This window comes from Leptopilina heterotoma, unplaced genomic scaffold (assembly GCF_015476425.1).
Source record: "Leptopilina heterotoma isolate Lh14 unplaced genomic scaffold, ASM1547642v1 Lhet_286, whole genome shotgun sequence".
NCBI classification, from domain to species: Eukaryota; Metazoa; Arthropoda; class Insecta; order Hymenoptera; family Figitidae; genus Leptopilina; species Leptopilina heterotoma.
Window position 1 is genome coordinate 745,070 of NW_025110993.1, and position 23,101 is coordinate 768,170.

The 23,101-nt window shown below is 25.3% G+C and overlaps 2 protein-coding genes across 9 annotated transcripts in view; one reads left to right on the top strand and one right to left on the bottom strand.

The window, feature by feature from the left end:
- Positions 1-15,008, top strand: part of LOC122504232 (chloride channel protein 2) — a 33,389-nt gene extending 18,381 nt beyond the window's left edge. For 2 of the 4 annotated variants that reach the window (XM_043615208.1, XM_043615210.1), the window contains exons 3-13: positions 7,521-7,806; positions 8,052-8,784; positions 9,919-10,153; positions 10,241-10,403; positions 10,601-10,831; positions 11,126-11,349; positions 11,450-11,641; positions 11,794-11,936; positions 12,009-12,180; positions 12,255-12,482; positions 12,695-15,006. In XM_043615208.1, coding sequence (XP_043471143.1) covers positions 7,521-7,806; positions 8,052-8,784; positions 9,919-10,153; positions 10,241-10,403; positions 10,601-10,831; positions 11,126-11,349; positions 11,450-11,641; positions 11,794-11,936; positions 12,009-12,180; positions 12,255-12,482; positions 12,695-12,883 — 2,796 coding nt within the window. In that variant the 3' untranslated portion in view covers positions 12,884-15,006. Of the gene's footprint in view, positions 1-1,427; positions 1,646-1,807; positions 1,896-7,520; positions 7,807-8,051; positions 8,785-9,918; positions 10,154-10,240; positions 10,404-10,600; positions 10,832-11,125; positions 11,350-11,449; positions 11,642-11,793; positions 11,937-12,008; positions 12,181-12,254; positions 12,483-12,694 lie in introns of those variants that run through there. The other 2 variants (XM_043615207.1, XM_043615211.1) reach the window with 2 other exon arrangements.
- Positions 15,009-15,685: 677 nt separating this feature from the next.
- The window catches only part of LOC122504234 (carotenoid isomerooxygenase), a 179,785-nt gene continuing 172,369 nt past the window's right edge, over positions 15,686-23,101 (bottom strand). For 3 of the 5 annotated variants that reach the window (XM_043615216.1, XM_043615215.1, XM_043615217.1), the window contains 9 exons: positions 19,316-19,569; positions 19,043-19,189; positions 18,759-18,906; positions 18,483-18,633; positions 18,019-18,248; positions 17,531-17,713; positions 16,314-16,694; positions 16,078-16,176; positions 15,686-15,992 (listed from right to left, as the gene is read on the bottom strand). In XM_043615216.1, coding sequence (XP_043471151.1) covers positions 15,819-15,992; positions 16,078-16,176; positions 16,314-16,694; positions 17,531-17,713; positions 18,019-18,248; positions 18,483-18,633; positions 18,759-18,906; positions 19,043-19,189; positions 19,316-19,569 — 1,767 coding nt within the window. In that variant the 3' untranslated portion in view covers positions 15,686-15,818. Of the gene's footprint in view, positions 15,993-16,077; positions 16,177-16,313; positions 16,695-17,530; positions 17,714-18,018; positions 18,249-18,482; positions 18,634-18,758; positions 18,907-19,042; positions 19,190-19,315; positions 19,570-19,840; positions 20,360-21,116; positions 21,251-23,101 lie in introns of those variants that run through there. The other 2 variants (XM_043615214.1, XM_043615213.1) reach the window with 2 other exon arrangements.

Below are 23,101 nucleotides of genomic sequence, written 5' to 3' on the forward strand. Positions count from 1 at the left end.
AAGTTTCAGATAATGAAAATATTTAATCGTCATCTTTTCTAAAGACAAGCTCTCTCTCTCTCTCTAAAGACTTAAGATGTTGAACCGGAAGTTGCTCATAAACAGGAAATACCGAAGAATTACCAAAGTTTTCAATTTCCCTCTCTTCTCGCACGATATTCAAGAGTCGTGAATTGTCTTCTATAATTTTTCTGTGAAAAAGAAATACCGGTTTACTGTGGACTGAGAATATGAGAATCTCGATTATAGGAAAATTAAATTTTATCTAAAATTTATTGAAATTTATTAAAGTTTATTAAAATTTATCAAAATTTATCAAAATTTATCAAAATTTGTCAAAATTTATTAAAATTTATTAAAATTTAAAATTACTTTCGAATAATAGAATCATATTTCGAGTTCCTTCAGGAAGTTATTTTCTTCTTTTAAATTAAAAAAACTTCAATTTTCGTTAAATAAAACTTCGAAATTGACAAATTCAAAGTTGGAAAATTTTAAACTGAAAAATTCAAAATTGTAAAATTAAAATTTGAAAGTTCAAAATTGAAAGAATTAAAATTAAAACAATAAAAATTTAAGCAAGTAAAATTGAAAATTCCAAAATTGTAAAAGTTAAAATTGAAAAATTCAAAATTCAAAATTGAAAGAATTAAAATTGAAAGAAATTAAAATTGAAAAATCCAAAATGGTATAATTGTAATGTAAATTTATAAATTCAAAATTGAAAAATATTAAAGTAAAAATTAAAAATTGAGGAATTTAAATTTGAAAAGTTAAAAATTGAAAAAGATAAAATTGAAAAATAAAAATTGTAAAGTTAAAAATTGAAAGAATTAAAATTAAAACAATCAAAATTTAAGCAATTAAAATTTAAAATTCAAAAATTGTGTGATTGTAAATTTATAAATTCAAAATTGAAAAATTTTAAACTAGAAAATTCAAAATTGAGAAATTTAAAATTAAAAAGTTAAAATTATAAAGTTCAAACTTGAAAAAATTAAAATTTGAAGAATTGAAATTGAAACAAATTAAAATTTAAGTAATTAAAATTGTAAAATCCAAAATCTATAGAATTGCAAATTTATAAATTCAAAATTGAAAAATTTTAAACTGAAAAATTCAAAATTGAGAAATTTAAATTTGAAAAGTTAAAAATTGAAAAAGATAAAATTGAAAAGTTCAAAACTGAAAGAATTAAAATTGTAGGAATCAAAATTTAAGTAATTGAAATTGAAAAATCCAATATTAAAAAATTAAATTAATAATAATAATAATAAATTAATAAATTCCAAATAGAAAAATTCAAAATTGAAAAGTTGTAAATTGAGAAATTCAAAATTGAAAAAGTTAAAATTAAAAAGTTCAAAATTGAAAAAATAAAAATTAGAAAGTTCAAAATTGAAAAAATTAAAATTGGAAAAATTAATATTAAAAAGATTTAAAATTCAAAAAAGAGATAAAAATTGAGAAATTTGAAATTTGAAAAAAAATCCACGAAAATGTCGATTCAGACGTCGAAAAAAGAACACCGGGAAGAGAGTCTTCTTCATCTTCATCCAGAAGGGACTGAAGAGGAAGTTGACAAAGAGTGGGAGGAATTCTCGCGACTCTTGACAAAGTTTAAAGAAAGAAGAAGTCAGCCCAGGTAATTCTTTCAAAATTCGAAAAAAATAATTAACGGAAAATTTGTTTTTACATTTCCTTTTTTTTTTGCCAAAAGAAATTAAATTAATTTTCCTTAAAAAATTGTAATTGTAATTTTTGACTAAATTTTTGAACTGATTATTTGTTATTATTAATTTGCAAGACCTTCTCAAGCGTTCTACCCTTGTCCTCCATCTAATAATGACGATGATCAACAGTTCCTCGACCCCTTCGACTACTTTAACTCTGTTGTAAGAAATAATTAATTTTTAATTAACATCTGCATGAAAACATTTTTTTTTCGCTTTCACAATTATTGTAAATATCCAATTGAAATTAAAATCATAAAAAATAAAAATTATTAATTTCCAAAGAAAATTTTTTTTTATATTTTTATGAATGAATACAATGCAAAAAAAAATTATTTCGTCTTTTGAAGCATCTTTAGATGCTTCAAAAGACGAAATAATTTTTTTTTGCCAATAGAGATTTTTGACTATTTTTTCAGTTATTAAAATTATAAAAATTAATCCACTTTTTGACAATGTTTTTCAGTTTTTTTTTAATTAATCACTGAATCAAAAAGTCGAATAAAATTTTGACTATTTCTTCAGTTGTTCAATTCTTTTCAAAAAATTGATTAATTTTTTTTTCCACTGTTTGACAATTTTTTTCGCAGTTATTTTTTTTTCATTAATTACTGAAGCAAATAGAAGCAAATATTATATTTCAAATACTATATTTCTTCAGTTATTTTTCTATTTAAAAATTAGTTATTGTATTAACTTATTTTTACCAGTTGCTGAAGCAAAAAATCACTCGAGTTTTTTTTTTTATTAAAAATTACTTATTTTTTTTAACTAATTTATATTTAGAAAGAATTAATGCCTGAGAAAAAAATGAATTAAAGTAAGAACCAAAGTTCCTTAAAATAGGAACTAAAAACCATTTTTCGAAAATTTAGAATACCGGTTTAATTCGATTTAAGAGTTCACTGCCTCGTTATTTGTTCACGTGACATTTACAGACGTACAACAAACTAAATAGGCATTTAAAGTTCCTGAATCTTTGCCAAAATCGAGTGAGGAATAACTAAATAAATTCTCTCAGTATTTTTTTGTTTTCTATTCTTTTTTTTTTAGTTTTCTATTACTTAACATAAAGTATTCAAATTTAAAAAGAATGCTTTCAATTTTAAAGAGTTAATTTAAAATAATTTCTTATCGAATTTTGTGTATATAATTAAACAGCATAACAAATTTCCCAAAAAAATAAAAATTATTTACAAAATAAAAAATCCGGTTTATTCTCGAATTTTACGAGATTATACCAGATTTCGACAAAGCAATTCTTTGTGATAAATTAAAAGGTAGTGCTTGTTTAGAAATTCAGTCACGCATCTTCTTAATATTTTTATCGAATTTCTCCTTATTTTATAACAATTCCTTATAATAATTCAGAGTAAAAAATTTTTTTTCAATTTTTGAAAAAAAGAAGTAAAAATATTCGAATTAGTCTCAAAATGAATTAATCGAGTTCAAATTTACCCCGATGGGGAAAAAACTGTCCATCTTCTAATTTCCCCCTAAACTTTCATTTTAGTAATTTTTTTGTCTTTTGCTTTTTTGCAAATTATTTTTCATTTATATTTTTTTTTATATGAACTAACAAAAAATAAATGAAAAATAATCATTTTAGTATTTTTTTCCCTTACGAAAAAATATTAACAAATAAAATAAATAAAAATAAAAAATAAATTAATAAATGATAGGAAATTAAGAAAAATATAAAGAAATAAAAAAAAAAATGATTCGAAAATAAAACATCATTGAAAAAATAAAGATTGGTGCATTTTTTTTTGCAAAAATTGATTTTATTCCAAATTGTCGTTGCTTTAGAAAAAAATAGTTACCGATTGATGAAAAGACTAGTAATTAAAAAAAAATTGGATAGTGAATTTCACGTATTTATTTAAATTAGCCTTGAATCAGATAGTGTGAGGCGACCTCGTCGAATATTAAATACGCAGAGACAGGTGGCATCCATGTCATATGACTGCGTTTCGAAAGGAATTGATTTGCAGTTAAACCTCGTGACTGACTTGATCAATAAACAAACATTTTTTTAGTAAACCGATCATTTGCAAATTCATACACTATTAAATTCCATACTATAAACGTTTCATCATTATATCGACTATTAAAAAAAACTATTCATTTTTCCGATTTTCCTAACATTTTGTAATTTCAATTTCCCGCCAAGATTTTTTTTTATACTCGACCAACAGGTGGTTTGCAATTTTTCTCTCACACTGAAAAAAAATTTATTTGATTCAAATAATCGATTACTTGACTATTAACAATTAAATATTTATAGTTGAATAAAATAACTTTTATTTGAGTCAATAAAAATAATAATTATTATTATTACACTGAAAAAAATGTATTTGATTAAAATAATCAATTACTTGACTATTATCAATTAAATATTTAATTATTATTTAAAAAAAAAATTTTAAAAAAAAATTATTATTATTATTATTTATTATTTATTATTTATTATTTATTATTTATTATTATTATTATTTATATTTTTAAAAAAAAATTTTTTTTTTTATTATTATTTATCACATTTTATATTTAATAATTAACATTTTTCATTAAATAGTAAAAGTAAATTATTACCAATTTAAAAAAAAAATTTATACCAAATTATTATAAGTAAAGTACCTAATTTTTAAAAAAGTGGAAAAATTTTGTTCAATCAAATAATTTTTATTTGAGTCAATTAAAAAATAATAATTATTATTTTTACACTAAAAAAAAAAAATTATTTGATTGAAATAATTGATTACTTATCTATCAAATAAATATTTACTTGAATCAAATAATTTTTAGTTAAATCAATTAAGTGGTTTTTGAACCAATTTCAGTATTTGAAGCAAATACAATTTAAAGTTGAATAAAAATTAATTGTTGTTTTTAAAAAATTAAAAAATAAATAAAAGTAAATAAAATTTCGAATTAGAAAAAAAAATATTTTTTTTAAACTGGAATAAAAAAAAATTGAATAGGATAAAAATAAATTGTAGGCAAAATTGGAATTAAAAAAAAATTGACGATCTTACTGCGATGATAAAATTAATTCAAAACTTAATTGTTAATTGCTCGAAAAAGTTTATTGTTATTTTGTTAACAAATCACTGTGATGAGTATTTTTGAAATAATTAAAACTCGACCTTGATGAAAATCGCTAATTGTTCACTGTCTACCTACACGAGTCATTGCCAACTATTTTAGCGTCAATTGTCATTATTTCTGAATGCAATTTACACTAATAGGGTTAAAAAACTTTTAACTTTAATCATTTTTATTGCACTCTGATTTCAATTGATGTATTTAGATTATACAAATTTTCACAAACTTGGAAAATATTTTTTCTTTTTTTTTACTATTTTTTACTTTTATTTTTTCGTTTTTTACTATTTTTACTTTTTTTTACTATTTTACTTACACTTTGAATTAATTAATATAACATTAAATTCTCTATTGAATTAAATTTATAAACTTTAAGCTTTAACAAAAAAAAAAATGTTCTTAATAGAAGTTGTAAGACATTGAAATTTATACTTTTTTCATTATTCGCAAATTTACTTTTAAACGGGCGGAAAAAAACAAGGAAGTATTTTAACTGACATAAGAGTAAATTAACTCTAATTTACTATTTGTTTGTTTATAAATGTTTTTTTGTTTTCCAAAAAAGGAAATTTGTTTCGTTACATCGATTATAATTTATAATTATATTTTTACTCTCTCTTAGACGTAGGATATCAACTTTTTAAATATTTGTCGAATTCATTTAATATTTAATTTTTAGTCTCTAAATTTGAGAAATAATTTTTATTTTTATAATTTTTTCTTCAAAATTTTCATGAAGTAAAAAAAATTATTCTTTTCTTGTAAAATAATTTGTTTAGTATTACATCACTTTTGTTCAAAAGTGTGTATGTTTTTCCGGGTTGCCAGATCATTGGCACCTTTGTGCACTTTTTTTATTTTATTTATTTTTTTTTTTGCTTGTGAACACGTGGCAATATGTATCGTCAAATAGAGTTTATTTATTTAAACAATAGGATGCAAGTTATGTCGCCGTCTTGTGTGGAGAGTTTAAAAATAGGAATTTTCTTTGCTCCTTGCCAAAAATTGCAATAAATTCAAATTAAATCAGCGAGGATAAGAGATGTCGCAGTTTAGTTTCTCGATTTTCGTGTTCGGATGATGAGAATTTAAAAAAAAAGACAAAAAAAACAACTCATCCTTAACATCATTCGTCACGAAGGACAATGATAGAAAAAAATAAATTTTTCCCATGGACTGAAAATAAAGTGTCGCACGAGAATTTTATATTTTACCAGTTGAAATATTCCATCAATGACAATGGTTTTTTATTTATTTTTTTTTAAATAAAGAATTTTCGCAAATTTTCTTAATTTAAATTTTATTGTTTTATATGCACTGGAAAAAAATTATTCGAGTTAATTAACAGATTATTTGTCTATTGTTAAATAAATATTTACTTGAATCAAACAGACATTTACTTCAGTCAAATAAATATTTACTTCATTCAAATAAATATTTATTTCATTCAAATAAATATTTACTTCATTCAAATAAATATTTAGTTAAATAAAATCCTAAATATTTAATTGAAAATTTCTGTATGAACAGAAAGTTATCATTTTTTTTTGACATTAAAATTTTTTTTTCTATAATACACAAGTAATTATTTATTTGAATCAAATAATTTTTTTCCACTGTATTAATATACTTATTTATTTTAATTTTTTGTCGTTTCAATTTATTTGTTTAAGAATAAATTTTAATTATTATTATTAATTTAATTATTTTAATCGAAATTTGTTTGCGAAAATTTTTTTTTTTTTTTTTTCAAGAAAAGTGAAATTACGTTTCTCGACAATTATCACTGATGAGAGGGGGAATTTTTATTTTGGAAGTTAAACTGCACTTGATTGATGATTTGAAAACATATGCCGGCCTGCGTTTTAAACAGGTCCTACTTTGTTTGCAACGATGACTACGTTGTAAGTGTAAGGATCATTTTCGAATCTAGGCCTGTTCATCACGGTGGCCCTGATTTGAGCCTGGGTCGCCTTAGAAAATCAAATTAGAGCAATTAAAACGAAAAAAAAATTAACACGTTCTAATTTTGAAAAAAAAAATACTTACCACCTCGCTTTTGTTTAATAAAAAAAATTATCGATCGCTTTTGAATTTTTTTCAACAATTTTAAATTCAATGAAAAAACCGACAAACAATCGAAACAAAAGTTTGTCAAATTATTTTAAATTTTAAATAAGACAATTTTTTTATTTTTCTTATTAAAATTTTTTTTCTTTATTTTCGTTCGCCAATCATCGAATTTTGCCTAAAAATTGCAGGACAATGTTGGCAATGTTGACATGTTATATTGCCGCAATATTGTCATAACATTTATTTTTATTGCTGCCTTTTACTATAATAAAATAATAATAATTTAAAAAAAAAAAAAAAAAAAAAAAAAAAAAAAATATCGAGGATTTGAAGAAACGTAAAATTAGTATGTATACAACTCATGAACTAAACATTTTTCTTATAAAATATTCTTTACAATTAGTTTTAAAAAATCCATGAAGTTAGTTTTAAAAAAATTGTAAAAGTGTAAAAAAAAACTTGTAAAAGTGCCTTAATTCATGCTAATGCTTCAATTTTCGTCTTATACCAGAAAAATGCTTAAAATTTTAATTTCTGCATTGGATCGAGCAATAATAAGAGATTTGAAAAGGAGAATAGTTTTTGAATAATTTTTTTGTCGTGTAGATGTATGGCCGCTATACGAAGGACCTGGGTGAATATGCAAAAGAAGAGGCACGTAGGCTCAAATCACATAAAAAGTCGAGGAGAAAATTGGAGCAGGCTCGAGCTGAGGATCTTAGAAAATCAACAAGAGGTCCACTATGCAGAAAATTGGTGTCACTATTGGCCTTCGCCTGGAAGCACACTGGAGCAAGACTCGGCGAAGATTGGGTCTTTCTTGCATTGCTCGGCGTGATAATGGCACTCATCAGCTATGTCATGGATCGTGGCATTTCTATGTGCAACAACGGTCAGTTTATTCTAAAACTTTATTTTAAATTTTGTTCCTTTAAAGAAAAACTAACAATTTGCAAAATTTTCATCATTTCAATTCAATTATTATTTTCTAGTATTTTTAACTATACTACTTCTTTAAATCAATTATTTTTTTATTTTTAATAATTTTTGAAAAAGTTCTTCAAACTTTTCCCTAAATTCCCTGATTTCCCTGACCTGTAACAACCCCGAATAATGAAAAATATTTCTCTCCGCCAGCTAGGATATGGCTCTTTGGAGAACTCACGACTCATCCCGCTCTGCAATACATCGCCTGGGTGACACTTCCGGTATGCTTGACTCTATTCAGCGCGGGATTCGTTCACATAGTTGCACCACAGAGTATAGGATCGGGAATTCCCGAGATGAAGACAATTTTACGTGGCGTCGCCTTGAAGGAATATCTCACATTTCGTACTCTGGTTGCGAAGGTAATTGGACTCACGGCAACATTGGGTTCGGGTCTACCGCTCGGCAAGGAGGGTCCATTTGTTCACATTGCCAGTATTGTGGCAACGCTACTCTCAAAATTGGTGACAAGTTTTCAGGGGATTTACGAGAATGAGAGTAGAAATTGTGAAATGTTGGCAGCGGCGTGTGCAGTTGGTGTTGCGTCGTGTTTCGCTGCACCAATTGGCGGTGTTCTATTCAGTATTGAAGTAACAACTGTCTATTTTGCTGTGAGAAATTATTGGCGAGGATTCTTCACTGCTGTCTGTGGTGCAACGATGTTTCGTCTACTGGCAATATGGTTTCAGAGAGAGGAGACGATAACGGCAATGTTCCTCACTAATTTCACCAATGACTTTCCATTTGATCCGCAGGAGCTTTTTGTTTTTGCTTTAATTGGAGTTGGTAGTGGACTTGGTGGGGCGTTTTACGTCTGGTTGCACAGGCAGTACGTCATCTTTATGAGGAAGAACAAGAGCATGAACAGCTTCTTACAGAAGAAGTAAGTTTTTTCAAAAGTCCTCTACTATCTGTTGTATTTCGAACCTTATCCAATATTATTTGAGCGGAAATCCTTCCTTTATTGCTAATACAGATGCTAATAATAATGCTGATACTAATACTGATGCTGCTGCTAAAACAAATGCTTGTGATAATGCTGATGCTGATGGTAATACAAGTGCTAATGATGATGCTTCTGATGCTAAAACAAATGCTAATGATAATGCTTCTGATGCTAATACTGGTAAAGATGTTAAAACAAATGCTAATGACAATGCTTCTGATGTTGATGTTAAAACAAACGTTAATGATAATGCTTCTGATGTTGATGCTAAAACAAACGTTAATTATAATGTTTCTGATGCTAAAACAAATGCTAATGATAATGCTGGTGAAGATGATAAAACAAATGCTAATGACAATGATGCTGATGCTCATGAAGATGTTGATGCTGATGCTAAAACAAACGTTAATTATAATGCTGCTGTAGATGATAATACAAATGCTAATAATAATGCTTCTGATGCTAATGCTGGTGAAGATGATAAAACAAATGCTAATGACAATGATGCTGATGTTGATGCTAAAACAAACGTTAATTATAATGCTTGTGATGCTAAAACAAAAGCTAATGAGAATACTTCTGATGTTGGTGCTAAAACAAACTTTAATTTTAATGTTTCTGAGGCTAATGTTGATGAAGATGATAAAACAAATGCTAATGACAATGATGCTGATGTTGATGCTAAAACAAACGTTAATTATAATGTTTCTGATGCTAAAACAAATGCTAATGATAATGATGTTAATGATGCTAAAATAAATGCTAATGATAATTCTTCTGATGCTAATACAAATGATGCTAAAACTAATACAAATTTTAATGCAAATACTAATAGTATCAGCATTTGTATTTGCAAGTTTGAAAGGTTTGCTCTTGGCGTAGAGAACATTCAGCATTAGGATTTGTAATCCTAAATTACAAATCCTAATGCTGAATGTTCTCTACGCCAAGAGAAAACCTTTTACAACAAAATTATCCAAACATTCCTCCTCCACTTCTAATAACAGATCCCTTACAACTTTTCTAATATCATGAAAAAAACAACTTGACAGAATGTAAATTTTTTTTCAGTCGTTTCCTGTACCCTGGGATAGTGTCTTTAATGGTATCGTCAGCATCGTTTCCTTTAGGATTGGGCCAATTTATGGCTGGTGATTTAAATACTCACGATCAAGTTCATGGACTCTTCACTAATTTCACATGGACAAAGGAGAATCTCAATGTTGAGGAAGTGAACATCGTTAAACATTGGGTTACACAACATACAGATGTATTTATCGGACTTTTAAGTTTCACATTATTCACGGTATGAATCAACTTTCTATATTCTGGTTTCTATTACAACAATTAAAATGAATAATAAAACGATATTCTCTAACGAATTTATTTTCAGTTCATTTTTTCCATTATAAGTTCTACCGTACCGGTACCATCGGGAATATTTATTCCTGTTTTCAAAATAGGAGCAGCACTTGGACGATGTGTGGGAGAGGGAATGGCTCTTTGGTTTCCAACTGGTGTTCGTTATGGAGGAATTATTACTCCAATCATTCCAGGTAAAGAAGGATTTGTAATACTGTTTGTTGGCAAAGGGAAAATGAAACTCTTTAAAAGTTTTGAAGATGAATTGTTTGAAGGGTCTTAATTGTTACCCGTTTATGTCTTGAATAAATAAATAAATAAATAAATAAATGAAAAGTTTAACAAAAATAAAAAATTGTTGACGAAAGATTAAAGAAAAGGGAAATTTCAGGTGGATATGCAACGGTTGGTGCGGCTGCATTTTCAGGAGCTGTAACGCATACAATTTCAGTGAGCGTCATCATATTTGAAATGACTGGTCAAATCACTCATATTGTTCCTGTTATGATAGCTGTTTTAATTAGTAACGCAATTGCCGCTCTATTACAGCCGAGCATATACGACAGTATAATTTTGATTAAAAAGCTACCGTACCTTCCGGATCTCTTGCCATCAAGTTCCGGTAGGCTATTAAACTTTAATCATCATTATTTCCTAATTATTAGTCTCTTACTGCTTTTCATTATTTTTCCCTCTTACATTTTTTGCATGTCTTCCTAGTAAATAAATAGTAAATTATTAATATCTAAATTTTAATGAATCTACCTTTTGTAAATTATACCTAATGCTAAGCAACTGTTTTTAAAAGCCATCTTTCTGGAATTTAGGGTAAGAAACTTTACCTTCTAGTAACGGGTAGTTTTATTGATTAGTTGTAATTTGAGAAAGAATCTGCATTAGTAAATTTTTTTTCCAGGTATGTATAATGTTTACGTAGAAGATTTTATGGTACGTGATGCAAGATACATTTGGCATGGAATATCGTATCAGAGATTGAAGGAAATTTTGAAAGAAAATCGAAAACTTCGTGGCTTTCCATTGGTGGATAATCCCGAATCGATGATTCTTCTTGGATCAATACAGAGACTCGAACTCATCAAGTTGATTGAAAAGCATATTGGCAGGGAAAGAAGATTACAGGTTAGATATTTCGAGTTTAATTCTGCAGTCATTGACAATAATTAATTAACAAGAAAATTCAATGTAGTGTACTAAAAATTATGTTGCGAAAAAAATGTAGGTTGCTCAAAAAATGCAGAAAGAGGCTGAAGAGAGAGTGAGAGAAGAAATGGAGAGACAATTAAGGGAACAAGAAAGATCGAGGAGACCATCGCGATTTGAGGTGATACCAGCGCCTGACATTCTCAAAATGCAGAGGCAAAGTGCCACCGATTTGTCCACGTCGGGAAACAATGGAAGTGCGTCTGATAATGTGAGTGTTTTACATTTTCAAATTTTACGAGTAATATTGTAGTACCAATATAATGGTAATATCATTTTCTCCTTGTTAAAGAGAGTTAACAGCTTTTCTCTCAGTACTACATTTTCAGAGGAATCTTAATCACAATTCGAAAAAAATTTCAGCACATTTTCCACGCTCCTGTATTTGGAACCCAACCGAAAAAGTCGATATTAAAGAAGACGAATTCCTTCACTCTGAAGGGTTTCAGTCCCTTGGCCAGTCCGGCCGTTACTCCGTACACAACAGTCACGGGAGCAGAAAGCAGGTTCGTTTTTATCGAAAAAAAATAGAATTCCGTTTGTTTCTCGTCATAATAATTTCCTTTTCCCCTCCACAGAATAAGATTAGCTTTCGAAGCAATTTTTAGGAAATCTGCAACATTACAGGATGTTGATCCAGATCCAGAAATGGGATCAAGAGGCAGGCGGGACAGTGAGGATGGAATTAATGCTCAACCACATCATCCGATGCTTGTCCCCAGTCCTGCTACTTTGAAGAAAGTTCAACTCGTAAGCAAATTAAAAATTCTTTTAATTATTTCGATTAATCTTAGATTAAAAAATGTAAATAATTTCATCCTCAGCCTCGTGAAAGGGTGATTGACATGTCAGCAGAGGACCAGAAAATATGGGAGGAGAGTGAAATGGCACTTGAAGTTGATTTCTCAGTCTGTCATATTGACCCAGCTCCATTCCAGCTAGTCGAACGGACATCCTTACTGAAAGTTCACAGTCTTTTCAGCATGGTTGGGGTCAATCATGCCTATGTGACTGCAATCGGCAGACTTGTCGGTGTGGTCGCTCTCAAAGAAGTAAAAAAAATTCTAATTTCTCAAATTCTCTGGAAGTTTGCAGAAAACTTACACTGTTAGCTTGTTACAAGTAGCAAAATGTCAGTACAAACGCAAACCATTTTGCAATTTGGAGCAAAACAGTTTTCTGTAAACTTCCAAGTTATTTGAACCTTAAACACAAACAGTACCAATAATATTTTTATTGAACTATTTTTTTCTTTAAATTCCAGTTAAGGAAAGCAATTGAAGACGCCAACTCAGGAATACTACCAATACACAACGAGTCAAATCTCACAGTTTCAAATTCAAGTCTCTTTAAAATTGATCCGAACGTCAATCGAAATAGTACTAATCACATTAATTCGGTGGCATTAAATCCAATAGGTTTTGAAAATATTAATAAAATCGAAAAGGCCTAAAAGAGATTTTTTTTTTGTAAAGTAAAAAATCGACCAGATGTCAATTGTGATAGTTGCGTTATCATATTTTTTTTGCGTAACGCAACCTATAAAAGAGTGTTTATTATTCATTTTTCATATTGTGACGCACGAAAATATAATGTACAAATGTAAAAAAAAATGGTGAGATTTTAGGGAAAGAATTTTAAAATTCAAAGGAATCAAAGAATCAAATTCTAATTTGTAAAAATGTACTTGCGATGTACTTAAATATTTATGAACAAACGAATGATATACACCTATAGGAATGAATTTTTCCCCAATTGAAACAAGTTTTGGATTTTTTTTTAATTTATTCAGTTTGGAATTAATTTTCAATAATGCACAGGAAAGAGAGAGTAAAGTAACTTTTACTATACTTGCATGGTAAATTTTGAATTGTCTGGAATTTTTGGCGAGAAAGTGAAGAGTAAATTTTACTAAATCGTACACGAAGATTTTACTATACCCGGAGTAATGTTTACTATTTTCAATGTGAATTTTACTAAATCCTATACAAAATTTGTACTATCCGAAGTAAATTTTACTATTTTCGAACTAATTTTCACTATTTAGGAAGAAAATTTTTTTTGAGTAAATTTTACAAGAGTAAGAGTACGAAGCATTTTACTATTTCTAAAGTAAAATAAAGTTTACTTCGAAAATAGTCAAAATTGAAAAAAATAGAAATTCCAGACGTATTTTTCAATTAATTTTTGCTTGAACCGACTTTGAAAATCCCTAAATCTCATATTAAAAAAATACAAAAAATTCCGTAAGTTACTAGAAAAAAAATTACGATGAGTTTCTTCTTCTATTTATTTTTAAACCGAAAATATATTTCTCTTAAACTAAAATCAGTAAATTTCATCGTAATTTTTATCTCAGTTTTTTAAAATATTAAATTTGTGATCTACATTTTCAAATGAATGTGAATTTTTTTTTATTTAAATAATTGAGTGTAGTATTTGTCATGTTAATTTGTAAAACAATATGTATTGTATATATGATTTTACTGTCATGAGTGATTTATATTTTTAAGATCATTGTCAAATACGAGTTTTAAAAATCTTAGATTATTCCATAACAATGTTTTAAATTCTTTTTCAATTTTGATTGAAAAATGAGCGAAAGAAGAAAGATTTAAAAAAAAATTGTAATTAATTTTAAATAGCGACACGATAGAAAAAATTCGGCGCGCGCATTGCGAAAGTCGTCGCTAAGAAAACTTTAGGGAGGGGGAAAAATTTGTCGATTCGACACTAAGCGAGGGAGAGAAAATAAAATACAAAAAAAAAAGAATTTTATAAATTTTAATTGGCGGAGATATTTTGATAAAATTTATAAGAAAATATTCTATCATTCCTAACAGATGTATATGAATCGCAAAAATAATATTAATTGCTCGGTTTTATTATTTTATTTCGTAAAATCAATTCGACTTTGTCTTTTATTTATTCATTTTGATCTAAATTGCAAATATTTAAAAATTTATTTATTAATCAAGAATCAAAAAGAGGGATTATTGAGATCAAGATTGTAAATCGAAATTAAAAAAAAAATTTTTTTCACAAAATCAAAAAATAGAAGAAAATGAAAAATTTCTTCTCATATTTTAGAATTTTAAAAAGAAAATTGTCTAGTTTTCTACATTAAAAATTTTTCCCTCATCCTTATTGCGTATGTATGTGTGTTTGTGTTTTCATATTTTTCGAACATTCCATATTCGAATAGTGCGCGACAAAATCTTCATTTTATTTTGTAAATATCCACTAGAATGAGTTAAAAGGAACTTTTTAAAAAAATTGTTAATAATTAATTTCCCTGCGTAATTGTGTAAATAATTGATTTATCACAGGAAAAAAAGACAGTATATGTATAATTTATTGTATCTAGATGTTCTATTTTTAATTAATTTAGGGAATTATTATTAAATTAAATAATTATTAAATCACTGTAAACAATAATTATATCGTCGAGAGAAAATTATTATTAAAAAAAAGTAAGTGCTTACTAAAATCGCACCGAGTTTATTTTGATTAACGCAAAAAAAAAAATGGATTTTCAAATTATGAAAATAAATATTGTATAATTGAAAAGATAGTTTAAAAAAATAAATTTGTTTAAATAATTAAATTAGTGATTAATTTATAGTAATTATAAATATTAATTTATTTTTTTCTGAATATTATAATTAATAATGTTAAATACTTATAATAATTATTCTAATAATGAATTATTAATTAATTCATTTATTATTTGTTCTGATTATTAAAAGCCAGGAATTTTTTTCATCATTGTTTTTTATTTTCTTTTATTTATTATTCTGTTATTTTCTTTCGTAAACTCTTTTTGGTCTTTTACGTTTTTTACAATTTCCGTTAATTGAAAAAAATTTGCAAAAGCCCCGAGAATCGAACCCGAGACCCTAAAGATTAGTAAACAGGTACCTTAACCACCAAACCAAGCCACACTTTTTTTATTAATATTTAATATTTTTTTTTTTAATACTTTATTATTTTTTAATTTTTTTATCATTTTATAATTAACGCTTTCTCATAGAGGAAGAATTGTATTTTATTGATTATTTATTATTTAATTATAAATTATTTTATTACAATAAATTTGTTCCACTTGAAAATAAGTTATTCAAACAATTTTATTATTATCACTTATTATTTCGTTATAATTTAAAAAATTTAGTACAATAAAGTAAATTATTTTGCAATTGCAAAATAATTTATTCTATTGTACTAAATTTTTTCCACTTGAAAACAAATTATTTACAGAAGTAAAAAATTTTACCATCCACAATATAATGAAAAGAAATTTACATTGAATATTAAAAATAGAAGTTTTGAGCTTAAAATATAAATTTTAAGGAAATATTTAAACAAAATTCGAAATTTCGAATGGTTCATACGTTAGAACTAAACCAGCCATGCAGACATTTTGGCACTGGACCAGAAGTTACAAACGTCGCACGTCCAATTTCCTCAAAAGTAGCGGCATTTAAAATTAATAATCCAACTTCTGTTTCACGCTCCTGACCCCATATTAGGACACTCAAAACAATGCCATCGTCTTCATTCTAGAAAAAAATTCCAATTTCCAAATTCCAAATTTTTTTTTTTTTTTTTTAATTAAAAATTAACTAAACATTTTTTCACTTTTACCTTTCCATCTGGGGACGGAACGAAAATTGGTTCACTTGGATAGACATTCTTCTCACACCACGTTTTTCGTGTCTTATTCACAATATCAACTTTGATTATCTATTTTTATTTAACAGAAATAATTTTATTACCTAAATATTTTTATTCTGAATTTTTTAATTTAAAATCAATATTTTCCAATTTATTAAGATTTTTTTTCTTTTGTATGAAGAAGAAGAAGAAGAAAAAATTCTTACCGTTCCAGGATTATCGAGATCAACGTCACTCGATATACCATAAAAATAACGATATTCTTTACCAAGAAAATAATCATAATTTATTCTCGGCGTTTCCAATCCAAGATCACACAAAAGTTCTGGTTTAACGAAAATTTTTCCATTAATTAATTTATGGGCACTTGCTTTTTCATTGAGAAGACTTTTTTTATTTTTTCTCCTCCACCTCAGCAAAATTTCACTGCTCGATAAATTTTTCATAAAACTTTGATTAACTGTCTCTGTTTTTATTAAATTTTCATCAGACGATGAATCATTATTTCCGGTATTTTTCATTGGCAATATAAATCGCAATGGTCTCCCTCGAAATAAATTTGCATAATCAGGATTTGTTTGCATGTTCTAGAAAAGGAAATTTTTTTTTCTAGTTTCCCTTTTCTAATTATATATTTAATTTGATTTATGAATAAAAATATTAAATCGAATAACTAAATAATAATTAATAATTAATAACTACTAAATTGAATAATAATTAGATTAATAATCAATTGTAACTAATGTGTAAAAGTATTATTTAGTTTAATTAAATTAATTAGAAATGATTATTAATGTTAACAGTGAATTAAAAATACTAATAATAATTATTTAATTGTTAATAATTAGATTATATTATAATTTTTTATTTACCTAACTCTCTAAATTTGAATTGGAAAAAAATGTTTACTAACTTGAATTCGTCACTGACTTTTTGCATTTGAATTAGTAAATTTTACTAATAATTTAGTAGAAATTACTATTTTTCAGTAAAATTTACTTTTTTGTTTAGTAAAATTTATAAATTGACTGACTTTTTTGCTTTTGAATTAGTAAATTAAATATTATTAAATATTTTATAAATGAATAATAAAAATGACCATTTTCAGTCAAATTTACTTTTTTGTTTAGTAAAATTTATAAATTGACTGACTTTTTTGCTTTTGAATTAGTAAATTAAATATTATTAAATATTTTATAAATGAATAATAAAAATGACCATTTTCAGTCAAATTTACTAATTACTAATTTCAAGTTAGTAAACATTTTTTCTAATTCAAATTTATAGAAAATAATTATTAGTAATAATTGTGTATTAAATTAATAATTAATTGAGAATAATTGACAAAAATTAATCATTTGAGTTGTATAATAAATTAATTATGAATAATTACTTATAAATTTTTTTTTTCATTTTTACGTACATTTATTGCATTTATATACATGCAATCGAGCATTGCAGCATCTCGATAGGCACAAATGTCTAAAACAACATAATCATTGTCCAATGTTTCGAATTGATTAATAATGTGCAAGTAGAAAAATGTTTCGGTTAAAAATGATTTTGCAATTTTTCCAGTTTTCCTCGAGATCACATGAATTTGTGTCTGTAAATTAAAAATATTATTTTTCGTTAACAATTATTACGTACTATTTTTTTTGTCAATATATACTTTCAATTTTTAGTAATTAATTAATGAATCAATTAGTCCATTATTAATTAATTAAAAAAAATTAAATTGTTTAATTAAATCATTCAAAAGTTACTTAATTCGTTAATTTTAGAAAAATCAAAGTTTCACTAATTACTAAAATTATTATGAAATAAAAATTATTAAAATTAGTAACATTACTAAAAATGTAAAAATTGAAATACTTTTTACTTAATAATTTGAATTTGAATAATAATTACAGTTTCGTCTTTGTGCCATTTTAACGAACTGCGCATTGGTTCGTTTTTCAAACGATTTTTCATTACCGACATTAATGCCACGGATAATGGTTGCTCAACAATAATGAAATAGTTGTCCGTGATACCAAATGTATGCATATAGGCGGGATTTAAAAGCCATCTTGATGCAACAGTTGCTTCTATTTTAGCCTCATCGAACATTGATGTCTTTCTTTCGTTTCCAAATTCATCTAAACATTTTTGTTACAATCTTCAACTCAATTTTTTAGCCAACAGACAATTTTTACCTACTATATTTCCATTTTTTTCTCTCCCTTTCTTTCTTTTTCAAAAATAATTCTTTTATTCAATTAAAATAATTTTCATTTTCACTCATTTAAACTAATTTTATTATTAAAGAATAATAATAATTTGTTATTAAAAAAAAAAAATAAAAAAAAAAATTTACTTTAATAATTTTTTACCTTTGATAATTTTACTCGGCGAAAAGGAAACAATAGTATAAACTGGTCCACGTGATGTAATATTTAATCCAACATTGTAAACTGTACCGTCTTTCATTACATGGGGGTGAGACGTGTGATTTACTATCGATACATGTTTCGATACGTTTACCTTTTTTTCAAAAGTAATTATTTTATTAATAATTTTTTAATACAATGAAAACATTTTTTTAACTACTTATTAAATTAAGTAAATATAAAAACAAAATATTCAAATCCCTTAAAAAATGAAAATACCTTTCCTAACGTCTCGAGTGTTTTTGGATCGACTCGATGAATAATGGGACTTTCAGTGAACGTATAAAATTCGTCACAAAATGGATAAATCGAAATCATTGAATTATCATCAGAAGTGGTCATTTCAGGTTGAAATGTTGTGGATATTCTGCAAATTATAATTTTCTTTTTCAATGAAAGTTCGTCCTATTGTTTATTTATTTTATTAATTATATTTAATTTTATAAAACTTAAACAGAAATTACAATTTATTTTCTCTTCCCATTAATACCAAAGATACCAACCTTTGAAAAATACTTTTACAAGGATCTGGCACTGCTTTAGTTCCAAAAGCTGAGACAACAATTCTTTTTGCCGTTTGATTTTTCTTAAACACTTCCGTTTGAACGAATCGGCTTTGATATGTTACTTTTCCATCGGAAATTGCAAAACTAATTATAAATAAGCATATAGAAAAATATTTGTAAAATATCTATTTGTAAAATCTACCAAAAATTTGTTAACCTTTTTTCTAAATTACAAAATAGATAAAAAAAAAAAATAAGGAAAATAATTACCGATGTAAAAGAGCAGCACTATCAAAGAGATGATCAAATCTGTATTCACCAACTTTTAATGAGCCTGGACCATTTCTCAATAGGGAACCATTTAGCCATTTTGGAATATTGCCACTGACTTTACCAAAAATTGGTTCAATTATTTCCCTTTCACACGATCTTGTCCAAATGGAACCATCACAATTCGGATAGAGATTCACCGATTCATTCGATTCGTTGGTTTTTAATTTTTTTCTACCCTCCGCAACGTGATTCTTAGAATGGAAAAAAAAATAAATAAACAAACTAAATAAATAAAATTTAAAAAATCAACTACTCGGTTCAATTATTTAAAAAATATTTACCTACTTCTCAAACAAATAATAAATAACAAATTGGAAAAAATAAAAAATTATTTATCACTCAGCTAATGTATTGCTTGAACTAAATAAATTTGTTTTTAATAAGTAAAAATAAATTCACGACAAAAAAATGAATTTCAAAATAACGTGGACAAAAAAAACAAATTTCCAAATCAAAACTCACTTGAAAATCTTGACTTTGAGACTTATTCAGATTTAATCCATTTTTACTCAACAAATTACGAATAACATTCCATTTTGATGGTTGAAAATCATCTTCTGATCTGGCTCGTTTCATTATTGTAAATATATTGTAAAGTTACGTTAATTTATAAACATTTATTTCTCTATATTAAAATTGTGAATTTTTGCTTTTTCCGTCACTTTTATATTTTTTGTTTTTTTTTTATTTTCTATGCAAAATCAATTATTTGCTGTGTCCACCTTCAGTAACTGAATGACGGTCGCACGCGGGCCTTTTGACCTTAAAAGGCATTGGTTTATAATCAACTTTAGCAGAAAGTGCAAGTGACTGAAACCTTATTGTCAACCAATTCGAATTATTTAGGTTTCAAACCACGTGCGCCTATGGCACGTGGAATTGATGTTTTAACAGTTTGCATTTTCTTTTAACTATATATTTATTATTATTTAACGAATGACGAAATACAAAACTATTCTTTCGACATTCTTTTATAAAGAAGCAGGGAAAAATTCACTGTTTTTGTAATTCAGTTTAAAAATACTTTTTTTTTTTGAATCAATAATATTAATATTAACTTATTAATTATTTTTGTTATTCTAAATAAAAATAGAAAAAATAAATTTTTATTTTATAATTTTTTTTTATTTTCTTTCTCTTCTTATCTAAATACCTCTTTCAATGTTTATTCTTTATTTATTATTTTATTTATATAATTTTATATAAAAAGTAAAAAAAATTATATTTTTATGAAATAAAATTTAAATAATTTAAATAATTTTTAATTTTATATAAAAAATAAAAAAAATATATTTTTATGAAATAAAATAAATAAAATTTTTACTACAAACTATTCTGGTCAACAACAAAAATACATATTTTAATAAGTAAATAAAATTTAGTTCGAAAATAGCAAAATTTGTTGTAGAAGTAAGAAATTTCAGACATTTCGGATTTTACTATAAAATTATAGTAAAAATGACTACAATTAATTTTTTTTCTATTATATTAACAAATTAACATTTTACTTTATTTTTAAAATAGAAAATATATAAATAAGTAAATAAAAATACAGGTCGATTAAGAAGAAATTAGTTAATTAAATTAAGAAATTAGTTGTTACAATTTTAAAAAAGAAAAAAGAATCTAATGAAAAAAATATAGTAATAGTAGTAATAAATAAATAAAAAAATAATTTCGTAAACATTGAGAATCTTTTTTTTATCGTTTCTTAAAAATTAATTTTGTCAATACTAACTTCGTTTGATGTGGGAAATTCCCAAATTGTTTTTGTGGAAGTAAAAAAACTTTTACATGACATTGTTGGAAGAAAAGTTTAGTTATAAATATTTTATAGCAAAAGATACGTATCCCTTCAGAATAATGGATCAACTAAAAGATTATTATTAAAAAAGGTATATATCTTTATATAGTTATTATAGAGGTAGGGGTTCGAGAGAGATTTATATTGAACTTGACATTAGTATTCTCTCTTCTCTAGTTTTAAATTTTCCATATTAATATATTTTTTTAAAATTCATATTCTTTTCTTTCACATACAATTTCTCATTTTTCTTTTATTTATTCTTTTTCTGTCTATTGACAACTTTTTAATTTTCTACCCCTTACTTTTCAAAAATTTATCACAAATAATTTAACTTTAATTTGACTTGTATTATTTTTTAAACAGAAAACAAGATTTTTCTTATTTGTTTTTCATTTATTGTTTTTTTTCCTTTCCTCTTCGCTTATTGTTAAAATTATTTATTTCTAATCTGTATTTCGAAAAGAAAGGAAAAATATTTATATTTTTATATTATAATCAAAATTTATAGAGAGAAATATAAAAATATTTTTTAATAAAAATACATTTTTTTTATTAAAAAAAAATAAAAAAAGTTTTTTTAATAAAGATATGTTTACTCTCTTTAGGTATTTCTCCAAGAAACTCAAAGAAGATATCTAACTTATCGATAAATATTTCAATATTTATTTAATACGACACTCAAACAGAATGCGCCACATGATGGATTTCTGCATTAAAAGCATCAATGTTACTAATAATTTAAATATTTTTTATTTTCGTAATTATTTATTTATGAATTCATATTTTTTTCAAAAACAAAAAATTTTTTTAATTCTATCGTATCGTACCTACTAAAAAAAAAAATTTTTTTTTTCATTTTTCAATTAGGCGGAAGAAGAATATTAAAAATAGAAATTTATCTGCAATAAAAGTGTACGAATAAATAAGTAAATAAATTTCTAAGTCGCGAGGAATCGAACCCTGTCCCTTGTTATTGTGAGCCAAGTAACTAAGCCACTAAGCCAATGTACAAAATCGACAAAATTAAAAAAATCGGATAAATCTAATAATGAAAATAAATAAAATATAATATAAATACATAAAATAATAAATAAATAATAAATAAATAATGAATAAAAAAAAATACAATAATAATGTTATAATAGTAATAATAATCTGAATCTTTTACCACTCGGTCGTTATTAATAAATAAAAATACAAAAAAATAATAATAATAATACCAGACTCGAAGTAATAGCTAATTTTCGTATATTTTTATTAGCAATAATTTATAATAGTAACAATATTCCGATATCCAAATAAAATGTGACACAATAAATAATGAAAAAACCTTGCGATAATAAATAAAATCACGTGTGGGCCTTCCTAAGGTTACGGATTAAATTTGCCGAGTAGAAAAAAAAAGTTCAGAAACTTCTAAATCAATTAAAGTCGTTGTTGAGCTATCAGATTTATACTATATATATTTATGTGCCAAGTCCGATATCCAATAAGACAAACTAGTTTGTTTATAGCTTTGAATCAAATGGAAAATGGAAAATTTTTATTCAAAATTATTTTTATAGTCTTATTTATCCATATACATCAATATAATATTATAAAGAAGCTAACAATTTCTGCTTAAACGTTTTTTCAACGTTTTATATGTACTCAACGAATGCAAATAAAACGCATATAAATGTACTGAAAACAAAAATTTTTTTCTCGAATCAACTAATCTCGATTACTTGACCATTAGCGAGTAAATATTTATATGAAACAAACAATTTTTCGTTTCAATAAATATGTAAATTACATTTCCATTTAACTATTTTTTATGTTAAATAAAATATATTTATTTAAAATAATATTTAAAAAAATTTTTTTTTATTAAATATTCAGTAAATTCTTCCAATTATTAATTTTTTTGATTTTTG